The sequence below is a fragment of the Vipera ursinii genome, assembly GCF_947247035.1.
Source record: "Vipera ursinii genome assembly, chromosome: Z".
Taxonomy (NCBI): Eukaryota; Metazoa; Chordata; class Lepidosauria; order Squamata; family Viperidae; genus Vipera; species Vipera ursinii.
Genome location: NC_139517.1, coordinates 35,488,556 through 35,502,762, shown reverse-complemented (window position 1 = coordinate 35,502,762; position 14,207 = coordinate 35,488,556). Strand labels below are relative to the sequence as shown.

The 14,207-nt window shown below is 39.3% G+C and overlaps 1 protein-coding gene across 3 annotated transcripts in view; it reads right to left on the bottom strand.

The window, feature by feature from the left end:
• ATP6V0A1 (ATPase H+ transporting V0 subunit a1) overlaps positions 1-14,207 on the bottom strand; it is a 75,126-nt gene that overhangs the window by 18,957 nt on the left and 41,962 nt on the right. For all 3 annotated transcript variants that reach the window (XM_083378375.1, XM_083378376.1, XM_083378377.1), the window contains exons 16-18: positions 13,741-13,954; positions 12,486-12,593; positions 1,945-2,052 (exon numbers count right to left, since the gene is read on the bottom strand). In XM_083378375.1, the coding sequence (XP_083234501.1) occupies positions 1,945-2,052; positions 12,486-12,593; positions 13,741-13,954 (430 nt within the window). The remainder of the gene's footprint in view (positions 1-1,944; positions 2,053-12,485; positions 12,594-13,740; positions 13,955-14,207) is intronic.

Sequence of the window (14,207 nt, the reverse complement as noted above, 5' to 3'; positions counted from 1 at the left end):
ATTCAAAACAGCAATTTATAAACTAAATTTCAGCAAAAAAAATCTTTCAGGCAAAGATTTCATGCACATATTTGTTTTTAGGTAGAAGATATGAAAATGGTTGATAATGATCTACAATTATAAATATTTTTGCATATGATTAAAAATATCTGCTGAGTCACTAACTCCATTTAATTCTATAAAATAGTTTAAATTCATGGAATATTTAATCTGGATAAATAGAGGAACAGAAATTGGCTACAGGCTTACCACTTCCTCCACGGCAGGCTTGAAAACACAAAGGAACACAGAGCTTGTCATGTATAATTAGAGATCACAAAAGCATCTCTTCATTTGAACAACCCAGCACTAATGTTCCATTGTCCAAGAATGATAAGACTATATCCCCTATCCCACAGAGTATAAGAAGTCAGGCTATAAACAATGAGGTTATCCAGCTCATAGCCATGACATTGTTATATGTCCTGTTCAAAACATTAGGTTTTTATCCAAAACCCCAATATATACTGTATAAGGATAACACAAGTTTAATACATAGCTAGCCAGACATGTAGTATTTTAGCATTCCTCTTTGAAAAAGAGTAAGTTTGCCAGCCAAAGCATATGGTTAATTTAATCAATATTTAAAAGATCAACTTTTCAAGGTGCAAAAACACATTCAAATAATGGAATACATTTTTAAAAAGGAATAATGTAAAAAAATATAACAAAGTAACCCATGTACTGTATGTTCCTGTTCAACATCTACATGAAACCGCTGGGTGAGATCATTCGTGGTTTTGGAGTTGGGTATCATCAGTATTTCATTTCGACCCCAAACCACCCCAGTGATGCCCTCGACGTGATGTCCCGTTGCCTGGAGGCGGTTCGGGTCTGGATGGGGAGGAACAGACTTCAGCTCAACCCTGACAAGACTGAGTGGCTGTGCATTCCGGCATCCCGGGATATTCAGAATATTCCACCTCTTTCCATGTGGGGTGAGCTTTTACCCTCCCGTAGATAGGGCTCGCAACTTGGGAGTCCTCCTAGATTCGCGGCTTACTCTGGAAGCTGTGACTAGGGGGGCTTTCGCCCAGGTTCGCCTGGTGCGCCAGTTGCGGCCCTATCTGGACCGGGATGCCCTGTGTATGGTCACTCATGCGCTTGTGACCTCTCGTCTGGACTACTGCAATGCTCTCTACATGGGGCTTCCCTTGAAGACCACTCGGAGGCTCCAGCTGGTACAGAATGCAGCCGCGAGAGTTGTCCTGGCAGTCTCCCGGTACTCCCATGTTACACCTTTGCTCCGCGAGCTGCATTGGTTACCAGTTGTCTTCCGGGTGAGATTCAAGGTTCTGGTAATGGTCTTTAAGGCCCTACATGGCATGGGTCCGGAGTACCTCGGGGATCACCTGCTGCCGGCGTCAACTTCCTTCCGCCCTGTGCGTTCCCACAGAGAGGGCCTCCTCAGGGTGCCTCCGGTCAGAGAATGTCGGCTGGCAGCCCCCAGGGGGAGGGCCTTCTCTGTGGGCGCTCCGGCTTTATGGAATCAGTTGCTGGTCGAGCTCCGGATGGCACCTGACCTTCGCTCCTTCCGACGCGGTCTGAAGACCCATCTATTTGAACAAGCCGGCCTGGCCTGATGGGGGATGTGTTGGGGTTTTAATGGGGATTTTTATATTATTATTGATTGTTTTAGCTGGGCTACTATTTAATTCTTTTTAATTTTTGTATTCTGTATTTTTATATATGCCCTTTTCACCGCCCTGAGTCCTTCGGGAGAAGGGCGGTATACAAATATAATAAAATGATAAAATGATAAATGTACAAAACCCACTTTAGCTAGTTGTTACTGGAACTTATCTAAAGCAGAATTTATTAGTGTCTGAACAAAGCCAAAAGAGGCAGCAAATCCCAGACAAATCTTTCCACATAAAATTTTACAGTACTAAAGGGCAGACATACCTCTTCACCATCCTCGGAATGAGTGGAGAGTTGATCATGCTGGATTATCTCGGCATCTTCCTCAGTTGGCCCATTGCCTACACGAATCCCACCAAAATTGAGTGTTCCCTAAAGCATCCAACACAGGAGAAAAGATACACACAGACAGATATATGTATATTCCAGAAAAAGTTCTCATGTACATTGGAACAAGATTTGTGGAACAATTTGTTGGGTGATAGATAGTCCTTGATTTACAGCAACAGTTGAGACCAGAATTTCCATCGCCAAGCAATGTGGTCATAAAGTGCATATCCCTGGAGTTCCAGTTGCTACTGTTAACTGAATACCATGGTTGTTAGGCCTTTTCTTGCCAGCTTCCCACAACCAAAGTCAAAGAAGTTGTCTCAGGTCTGCAGGCAAGAAAGTAGCTGGGAAATGGAGTGAGGGCGTGGGCAGGGATTCAGGGGAAGATCTGAATGTGGCAAGGGACTGCACAAAAGGTGAGTGTTAGGAAGAATTGGGGAAGGTCAGAGAGAATGCAGGAAAGCACAGCATGACTCAAGTGCACAAGAGCGTCATGAGGGTGTGCAAGAGGCACCGTGTGGGTCAGAGTGGGTCGGGAAGGATGTGCAAGAAGCATGACATGGGTGGGGTATGCAAGAAGCATGGCAGAAAGATTGCGCAGGATTGTGTGGATGGCTGTTGCACCACAAGGCCAGAGGGGACAGAGGAGAGTGCCCAGGTGGAGGAAACCTACCCCAATGATTTGCAACCCTCCCTGTTGGCTTCCCTGTCAACTTCTGGGGAAACTATTGCTAAGCACATTGATTTGTGCTTTAGATTGTAAGCCGCCCTGAGTCTTCGGAGAAGGGCGGGATATAAATGGGATTTAAAAAAAAAACTGGCAAGGAAGGTTGCAAAAGGAAATCAAGTGACTGTGGGACCTTTGGCAACTGATCTTAAGTATGAACTGGTTCCCAAGCAGCCAGACTGCAATCATGTGACCACAGGGATGCTGGAACAGCCGGAATTCCAAGGACTTGTCATAACCACCATTTGTTCAGTGCTGTTGTAATTGGAATGGTATTGACCAAATGTTATAGATCAAGGACTGCCTATATTTTATATTTTCCAATTCACAGACTTATAGATTTGGATCCATTAAGACTCAGACCCAGCCTTGGTCAAGACAAAAATCCAAACTACATATGACTGTTTGTCCCTTTCATGAAAATGTTCAGTGAAGAAAAAAACCATCTCCTCTCTGGATAGCATATTCCACTGCCAAATTGCTTTTATTATTAAGAATGGGTTTTTTATTTTTCCTTACATTAAGATTGTCATTTTGTGACTTGTTTCTTGTATTATGAACTTAGTCATTGGCTTTCCTTAGTAAATAAAAAAAATCATTTCTTAGGAGCCCACTTTTCTGTTTTAAAATTATTTAAATTTGTGTCAGTCTTTTATCTATTCCACCAAGTTTTGCTTTATCTATAATTCTGTCCACCTTTTCATCTGTAATTAATGAAACACTGAATAGTGCATAACCTAATATTAAATCTTGTGACATCTCACTGATATCTTAGGCAGCATGATAAAGAAGTATTGATAAGTGTTGACAAGTAGTTTTCAGAATAGTTATGGAGTCACATAGACACATTATGTAGCTTGTACTTAACTAATCTGGAAACCAGAATGTCATCAAATATTTTATCATATCTTTACTTAAGGTGCATTATGTCTACAATATTCCCACAATCTATTACTTGACCAAAACTAATATAAAATTAGCCTGAAAAGACATTAATGATAAACAATAGTTTTTATTAATTTCACTTCATTTTATCCAAAGTACTTTCAGGCTCATTTATTATCTGCTTTAGAATATTCTGAGGTATCAGCATCAATCTATTGTTTCTTGGATCCTCCTTTTTTCTCTTATTTTGAACAAAGGAATATTTTTCATCTTTCAGTGATCTGGTACTATCCCTATTCTCCAGCATTTCTCAGATCAAAAAAGTTAAGCCAATCTATCAGCAAATTCTTTTAATATCCTAGAATCTGTGTATTAGGCTCAGACAATCCTAATTCATTCAGTTTCAATATACATTCACTGGCAATATTTCTATCAAACTGAACTATCCTCTATCAATGGCTAATGGAAACCATATTCTTCTCTCAGAAAAGACTGAGCTAAAGTAAAAATTGAACAGTTGAATCTCCTCTTTGTTAGCTCTTAGCCTTCTACCGTCTTCATTAAGCTTTTTACTTGCCATCTTTTATTCTAAAAATACCAAAAATGCTTTTTAGCATCCTTTACTAACTTCAACCATCTAATTTTAGCTTTCATGTTCAGATATCACATTTTTACACCTAAAGTAGATAATTGCACATATCTCGTTTGATATAATGTTCATTAGAAATAAACCTGAGGAACAAGAAGTGCCACAACCAAGACACCATTCAGATAAAAGAAATTTGAGTCCAAGGCAGAAATGTAATTTGAGTAAGCATCTCAGACTTGACCTTCCTTACTTCTCAAGAGACAAAGTGGGATTGGGAAGTCCATTCAGAATTGTAAGATTTAGTTACTGTAACTTATAATAAAAGTAGTATTCATAAATTTGGATTTCTAGTTTGGTCTATCCCAAAGGGCTGGCATTTGCCTTTCTAACTTATAAAAAAGGTGAAAAACTAAGATGGCTTATGGCATAGCTTCTTTTAAAAAAATCTATACATCTCCCACTAAGTTTGTAACATTCAGAAGAAAGAGGAAAAGACAAAATTATTAGCTAAAATAATTGTTTGCTAGCAAATAGAAGAATGATAGCAAGACAAACCAGCCTCTATATGAAACATGGTTGTCACTAACAGCTTGCCTGAAGACAAAAGCTGGGAAATTCACATTGTAAGAATATGTTTAGACATTTTTTTGTAATATATTTTATTGATTTTTTAAAAACATAAATCACTTAATAATTGGTGAACAGTGTGTCATCTGGGTTACATTGTAAAACAATAATTAAAAATTGATTTCTATAATCCATAATATACATAATGGTTTTAGTTGAGTTCCTCTTTTCCCAAAATATCCTCTTTTGCAAACATTGAGTTAATACAATTATTATTGTTTTGACAGATAACAGTTAAATATATAATTTTTCCCAATATTCCTAAAAATAATAATCACATCAATATAATATTTCTTTTCTACCCAATCATTCTGGTTGCCTTATCATAGATCCTGTTACACTCCTTATTTTAATTTGTTTCTCCCATCAAATTCTAAGTATTCTTACTGGTTAAGATTTTCTCAAAAATTAATTACATTTAAAAATTTAACTCTATTTTTCCATATGAACCATATCACACTTTTACATTTCTTAAGGAATAGATAAAACAATGAAAAAAGGAGAGCAAGAATAAACATAAAAAATAACATACTACTTAAAATATATATCCCTCCTAAGCTAATATATATTTCCTACATTTCTTATTATTTCTAACCATAATAAAAATATGTTTAATCTTTAAAAATTCCATTTAATACATGTAGTCATCTGGTCCTGTAACTCTTATTCAAAACATTTTTTATCCATTATAATTTTCTTAAATTTCCTTTATGTCAGGGCTTTTCAACCAGTGGTACGGGTATCACCTGTGGTACATTGGCACCTGGCAGGTGGTATGCGACCATCCTAGAAAAGTGGTAGCGGGGGAGGGGAATGAGCTGAATCGGTGGCAGCACTGCACAAGCCTGAGAGACAACTGAAGCTGCAGAGCTGTCAGGACTCAGCGGAAGCGCCAGGATCAGCGCTTCTTCAGGGCTGTCAGGACTCACTGGGAGCTCCAGGATCAGCACCAGTCTCCAGCTGGAACTCGGCGCTGATCCCAGTGCTTCTGCTGAGCCCAGAAGAAGCACCGATCAGCTGGAATGTTGCAGCATCTCCAGGGTCTTGAGATTTACATTTAGATGCTTGGCAACTGATTCATATTTATGATGGTCACAGTGTCCCAGGGTCATGTGAACTGACCAAAACTCGCTGCAACAACCCAGCAGAGGGAGGGGGGAATAAAAACCAACCACCCCACCCCTGCTGCCAATCCTCAAAAGAAATGCTCACAACAATGAAAACCTCGGACAGAAGGAAGAGTGCCACCAGGCGGGCAGGCAGGTGTCTTGCTCGGCTGTGGCTTGGGGGGCACTTTTTTCAATGCCATTGTAACTTCGAACAGTCACTAAGCGAACTGTTATAAGTTGAGGACTACCTGTATTTCATCACTTTTTTCCTTTTTTTTTTTGGTCATCAAGTTTTTGACACCTTGCTAGGCGACTGGTGGTACTCGGATGTTGCCATATCCTAAAAGTGGTACAATGGGTGAAAAGGTTGAAAAGCCCTGATCTAAGTCATTTCAACTTTTTTATATTATTCAGATCAAGAAAGAGAACAAAAAAGGGGAAAAAGTATACTATGTTATTTAGGGAATTCATCCCTCTTAGAATGACATATATATTCCAAAACCTTTCTATTTCTTTAACCATATTCAAACAAGTCCCATCATCTATTTTCTTGGTTTCCACTTTAGTCTTTTTCCTTTGGCCAGTATCTTTCTTAATCAATGTATTTTGCTGAATCAAAAAGTTTTTCCGTATGTTTGTATATGTTGCTGTAGATATAAAAAGTAAATCAGGTGGAGTGTCTTTGTATGGGGCTTCTGCCTTTCCACATTTGTTGAAAATCTTTTTCTTTTTCTTTCTCTCTGCTTCTCTTATCATTTCCTTTCTCTCCAATGTTCCTGACATCTCTACAGTCCATTTTATCCAATCTGTTTTCTTGTCCTCAGATTTATTTTGTAGTCTTAAGGGATAAGTTGTTTTTTCCAATTCTTGTCAATTTTTTTCCACTAGGATTAAAACATGTTTCCCTGTTTTGTTAAGTTCCATCTTTAAGTCTCTATTCTCAATTCTATATCCATTTATGTGATGACCCAGGGCACAGCACAGAGGCAAAACAGTCAACTGAGAGTTCAAACCGCCCTTTATTTGCTCCAATTTTCCCCAAATGCTCCCACGTTTCTGGCAAGCCCCAGAACAAAGTAAGACACACACACCTTCAGCAGTCTCTGGCTGCAAATAGTTTTCACATACAGTTAGATTAGAAGAGTAATTTACTCAAGGCCACGTACATAACAAGGAATGAAACATACCGTATTTTCCGGCGTATAAGACAACTGGGCGTATAAGACGACCCCCTACATTTCCTGTTAAATTATAGGGTTTGGGCTATACTCACCGTATAAGACTACCCCTCTTCCAACGCACACCAAATAAAAATTTAAAAACATCAGATTTGATTTTAATATGGTAATTTTAATTCAAATGTTTATGACATGCAGCAACCTTTCCCTATTTTCCTAATTCACTTTTTCACTTTTCCTAATTCACTCTAAAGCTTTCCCTGCGCAGAGCCTTAAATAACACCAGCTGCCTGCAATTAGTGCAGGTTCGCATCCCACCAGGCTCAAGGTTGACTCAGCTTTCCATCCTTCCAAGGTAGGTAAAATGAGGACCCAGATTGTTGGGGGCAATAAGCTGACTTTGTAATAATGCTGCTTGGGGGGGGGGGGGATGAAAGCCCTAATAAACAGGCATATACACAGAATGAAGGCTATTGCTAAGCACATTGATTTGTGCTTTAAATTGTAAGCCACCCTGAGTCTTCGGAGAAGGGCAGGATATAAATGGGATTTTTTTAAAAAAAAGACCAAATGGGAGATCCGCTCCAGGTTTTCTAGCCAGCCCGCCCAGTTCCTGAGTCAAATGTGTCCTTAGAGCTAAGCCGCTGCTCTGGCTGCTGCCTTCCCCACCTGCCTTTCAAGTTGGGATATACTACAGCTACTCTTCAACTTTAGAAGGAAAGACGCCCAGACCCCAGCCTGTAAAAAATCACAGACTGCAGCTTCTTCTCCAATTGGTCCCGCTTTCCCTGCGCAGACTAAATGGGAGATCCGCTCCAGGTTTTCCAGCCAGCCCTGTCCTTAAATTTTTAGCACCCGGCGTATAAGACGACCCCTGACTTTTGAGAAGATTTTCATGGGTTAAAAAGTAGCCTTATACGCCAGAAACTACGGTACATCCAAAATCTAACACAGCTTGCCTGAGCAGTTTCAGAAGAGAAGCCAAAATACAATCCGAGGTCTTTAAACATAAATCAAGTTTGTCAGCCAATCCAATGGTCAAAGTTTCAGGGTTTCCAAGCAGAAAATCACAAGAAGAAGAGATCAGAGAATTGTTTCCAAGATCAGCAACAGCACACAAAACTCCAAGAAATCAGCGTTTGTTCCTGACAAATGCTCCTCCCCACAGCGTCTCCTTAAGTCTTAGTCTCCAGGTGTGCCTTGTGGAGTGGGGCAAGGCGCTCTCCTCCCAAGTAATTGAGCCTACCTGCATTGTTACCTCCTTCTCTCCACTCTCCATGCTCTAGGATCAGGAGGGGGTGGCCCTTGCTCATGGCTTGAGCTCTGTTTCTCATGGTCATCTTGTCCCAATCCTGAAAGGCCCTGGCCTGCTCTTCCCCACATTCCTCTGAAGCCACAGAGACCTCTCCCTCAACCTCCATAGGGTCCAGTTCCAGCTCATTTTCCTCAGCAGATTCAGACTCCTACGGAGGCATGACAGGTAATCTGTTTTATCTGCTCCTTCTCTGTTATTGTTTTCTGGGAATTTTTTTGTTGTAGAGTTAACTTAGAAATAGATAGATTTATATTTTCAAAGTTATTTTAGATTTCTTTGTGGTTTAAAGCCATTGTGTTTGAATTAGTTGCAGTATACTATATATCTCCTCCTGTGAAGTATTTATGTTTTCTTGATGTGTTCTTTCTACATATCTCTGATCCATGATGGCCAAGAAATTGAGTTTTTCTCTTCCTTTCTTTTCTCTGCAAATAGCTTTAGAGTCCCAATTAAATAGATATTTGTAATCCAAATCACTGGAGAAGAGCCTAATGCTGGGAAAGATTGAGGGCAATAGAAGAAGGGGACGACAGAGAATGAGGTGGCTGGATGGAGTCACTGAAGCAGTAGGCGTGAGCTTAAATGGACTCCAGAAGATGGTAGAGGACAGGAAGGCCTGGAGGAACGTTGTCCATATGGTCGCAATGGGTCGGACATGACTTTGCAGCTAACAACAACAATCCAAATAGTTCAAAAAAGATTTTTTTCTAAAATGTATAATTCTCTCTTTGTCTACAGCCCAGATTACTGTCTTTTTTTGTCACAGCTGTTCTTTGTTGTTAAAAGTTCGAAGGTCACAAACACAGATTAGCTTTTCCCAGGTTTTGCCAAGTCTTATATTAAAGTCATACCTGTCATAGTCTTCATCTACCACTAGGTGTCAGCAACTATTTGTTTTTCAATTTCCAAAATAAACAATTATCTTTGAAATGAGTCTTAACCATTCAAACAATTTTAGATTTATCCAGATTTAAGTTTTAAATTTCAGGTTTTATACTTATTTCACTTCCATATATTTTGATCCTCCCTAAAGAGATTAATTCGCCGCTTCTGTTAGTATAAGGGTGGGGCAGAAATCCCCCTCCTTCCCTTTCAAAGGTATTTGGCTTCTTGGGGATCTTTTCCAGGAAATTAAATGTAGAATAGAAAAGAGAAGATCAAATTTCTCACCCAGTTTCAAGCACACTGTTCACAGTTGTGCTGCTTAGTGCTTTTGGATTTCGGTTGCTAGTAGCTTGGGCTGGTCAATGCAATACGGCCAGCCTTTCTCCTGTCAAGTTAGAAGGCTTTCCCCAAGTTGTACGGAATGGCCGCTGCTGTTCCAGAATCGCTAGAGCACCCTTCTTTCTTTGTTGCCTCTCCAGGGCAACGTAGACCCATTTAGGGTCCCCAGTTAGGGTAAAATTAGCCGCGGGGGTGCATAGAATCCACAAGCCCGCGACCGGTTGCTACAGTGCAAAACCAGAAGTCCTCTGAATATGTTTAGACATTTGACACTCTCAACTTTAGCAAATGCAGCTCTACCCAAATTACAAGCATTGGTTTCTCCATTAGATCATTACAAAAGCAATAACATGAAAAATCATTTACATGTTTTATGTTCCTCTTAATCTTAAAAATATACTTTTCATAGACTTACTCTAGCTGATTGCCACGCAAATTCAAATTATTTACTGAGAAAAATGAGGAAGCTCACATTTACTTAGGAAAGTGAAACATCATATAATATCCTCATTAGCTGATCACCAAACATCCTATCTACTGTACAGTTAATTCCGTCCTATTCCAGATTATTCTGATTAAAATACTGCACAACTACTGATGCAACTATTGTCTGCAAATCTTCACACTGCAGAAACCCTTTGTATAAGCCTCTTGAAAATCAAATATTGAAAAAGCCTCCACCTTCATGTCATTCCCATAGGCTCTCATGAGTTTCTGATTGGTTAGCAAGCAGGGTACTACAACTTGATTTGACTCAACAAAATAATTCTTATGTACTTAAGCTTGACTTTGTACACTTGAGATTGGAAATAATCCTTGTTCCCAGGTAAAATTAGAAGTTTCTTAAGATTTAATGTGTTATTTTGTAAATTTCCATAGGAATATTACTGGTTAGCAAATAGTACTGACCTTTGACTCAATAAAGCAGCTGCAATGTTTTTAACTTTGGCTCTGTAACCTGAGCCTGAGAAATCAGCCTTGATCTCAGATAAAATGAGGTAATACTTAAGATTCTGGGCTTTATATATAGTTTATAATTCCAGTTTACAAAGCAAGACTGCAAATATGTTGTATTGTTAAATAACATCCCTGATTTTTAAAGAAGTAATCATATGATTTATCCCAAGAACAAAATACTTCAACAAGAAGTCATGATATTCACATGATTTTACGACAGCCAGGAGTTTAAAACAGAAGAAACTGCTTAACAGTTAAGAAGCTATCAAATTATATACGATTCTATCCACTTCAGTGAATGACAGTCTACAGTATAGTTCAATGCACTATCACAGGGATTCCTGAAGTATACATAGAAATAGAGATGACTGCCAAGGCAAAATTAGAATAGATGGTACTACTGCAAAAACATTACCATATAATTGTAATTTTTTAAAAATAGTATGAAAAATTTAAAATATGTTGGAAAGAGGAATGCTGGGTTGGATTGTAATAGAAGGAGGAAAAAGCTGTCAACTATGGAAAAACCAACAGCAAATACAAAACAGGGGGTATTCTTTTCAGATTGTGATGACTTTTAATGAAGTACTATAATGTGTTTTTCAAATTATTTTCCCAGAAACTCTGAAGTTCTTCAGAACATTATCAGGGATCCCACAATAAGAAGTGTATCAGTGGGCAAGCTTCCTTTAAATTGCACTTTTTCATTGTTGCCCTTTTCCTTTACAATCTGCATTCAGAGAGGATGTATGCAACTAGGGATAAGGGTACAAAGGAATAATTAATTCCAAAAAAACCCTGGCTGGCACTCTAAAATAGTGAGCACATGCTTTAAAACATGCCAAAACCTTCTGCAATATAACTGCAGGGCCCTCTGGATATAAACTTAGATTGTATCATTTTCTATATTTGTGCATGTAGAATTTGAAATGAATGAGATGATTGGACTGTATCTTTCTGAGGAAAAGGCAACTGTGCTATTTCTCTTCCTCAGGGTAGATACTTTCCAAAGCTCCTGACACCTTCTGTTTTCGTCATGTGTATAGGTGGCATCTTTTAATCCACTCACTGTTGCAGCCGCTGCTGCCTCTATTGCCTGCGGACTCTGGCCTGGGCTGACATGGGGTTCCTCAGGCTGCCCTTCCTGATAGTGAATGGAAGAAAAGAAAGCAGGAAAGGAGAAGAAAAACAAGAGAAAAAAAGGGAGACAAATGGAGGGGTCATGGGAAAATGAGAGGGTCAGAAAAGGAAGAGGGATTGTCTTTAACTGAGCTGCACTTTGAAGGGCAGTTGCATCTTAACAATGTACTTGCCACAAGAACAACAGATCTGGAAGCCAGAGTCAGATCTTTGGAGAATCATGGGGGCAGTCTGTCTTTTAGGCTGCCTGGCCCATTATTGCAGTAACATGCCAGTAAGACAAATTTCCTTTTACGGTTCTAGATTTAAAAAGAAAACAAACTCAAAACATATCCAAAGGTTTGTGAGGGCTATGTTTCCTTAAAAAGCAGCATCCTTCTCTATACAGCTAACATCTTCTAAACCAAAAGTAGAGTGAAAAAATATTTGTGACAGAAGTGTCTACCATTTAAAAGGAAACATCAAGCATCCCTCAGGGCTGGGAATATCTAAGTCGCTCTTTGGATTCCTATGTGGCAAATACATGCATACGGATCAAGATTTCAGGAGACAGATTCAGACAATAATAGGCAGTTATGGGTGTACCTGTTCCTTAGCATAGACCAGAAAATAACCAAGGATAAGACTCATCTGCATGCAGTTCTCCATTGTAGAAAATTGAATCAAACCTCCATACTTGAATGAATAAAAAGATTCTTAGGAAAAAATTCTTATAGTCACTCACCAAATGCTTTCTTTGCAAATACTGTTTGCGAAGAATCAAGGGTTTAGCAACCAGCATCCATGGGATACACAGAAATGCAACTACCACCAGGAAACACTGAAGACCTTTCTGTAAGAAAAATAGGACAATCTATGACATCTCCACTAAAAGTAAATAAGATTTTAATGACAGTAGCTGCATTGCACATTTAGGAGCAAAATGACAATTGTGGGATATAAGGCCCCTCACTTGAACTTGGTAACAAAGCCTAACCAAGCCATCCATGGGAGACACTGAACCATTGCTAAAATGTCTGTGAACCTGCTGTTAATCAGAATTTAAATTCTAGCTTATTGAAAAGGAACTACAAAGTTTTATCACTAAAAACTTCTCTCTGTCAAATGTCCTGATACAATTTGCATTGAAACAACTGGGAGTTGTTTTAGTATATCTTGCCCAATATTTTCCAAATATTGTTTTCTTCCTATCTAAAGTTTTTCCTCCAAGTGCAGGGTCACTTTTCAAATGAATCAAATACTATTAGTTGTTACAGGAATTGACCAACCAGCTTGCTGCCCATACCTAACACTGTGGATTGGGAGAGAGCTGGCTTTTATAAGTAAACAAGGCCTAGAACTCATACTTTTCCAGCCTGGAGTCTTAACCACTAGAACAAACTGGGTCTTTTTTCCCCAAAGACTGTACTAACTGGTAATGTGACATCAAATAAGGTTTGGCATTTTTCCTCTCTCCCCAAGGATAGCTCATTTAAACCCCAAAATGAATAAAAAGTGCCCTATAGCAGAGGTCCCCAAACTTTCTTGGTTGGTGACCTGAAACGAAAGGGAGGGGCAGGCATCTGTACGTGCACATACACACATGAAAACTGGGACATGCATACACACTGCAAACGGGGCGACGAGCATGCATGGGATGCAAACAGGGTTGCAAGAGCATGCACAATGCTCACGGTGACGCTAGCACCCGTGACCCTTGTGGCAATGCTAGCACCTGACCCTTGCGGCCACACGAGCACCTGCACAACCCTCACAGGGACCCTCACGGTGATGCTAGTTCCCGTGCTCCTGTGCTAGTGTATGCACAACCCTCATGACAACCCTTATGGCGATGCTAGCACAAGTGGGGAGGGGTGTGAATGTACGCACACATGCGCACTCACTGGCCAGCCACTCATGTGGCCTAGTGGCCATAGACCGATAGTGGGCCGCAGCCTACAGGTTGGGGACTTCTGCCCTACAAAGACTAGACTACCTACCTGCCCACTATAAAGCATTTTGGCATCTTTGTCATAGGAGAAGAGGAACATGTTGATGAGGTGAATAAGAAGACTTGGTGCATACATGGAGTTCTTAGCATTGTATGCTGCCCACTTATAGAAGATAAGGATGATCAAATATCCAAACAATGAAGACATGAAGATAATTTCAGGGATAAAGCCAAGGAAGATATTCAGAGGTTTCTTAAAATAACTATAGAGGTATGAAAAAAATATTTTAGGAAAAATATTAGGAAATACTTAGGAAAAAATTATGAAAAATTAGACAGTTCTTTCAGCCAACAGATTGTGAAATTAATAATTTAGTTAATATGCATACTGTGCTAAATGTAAACAATTTGATTCAAGCAAGATTAAATAAATTTACTTATTGAATGATAAATTCCAAGACCTCTTCGATATTTAACTTCCAGCAATTTTATGAACATGTTGATTTAGCTATCTTG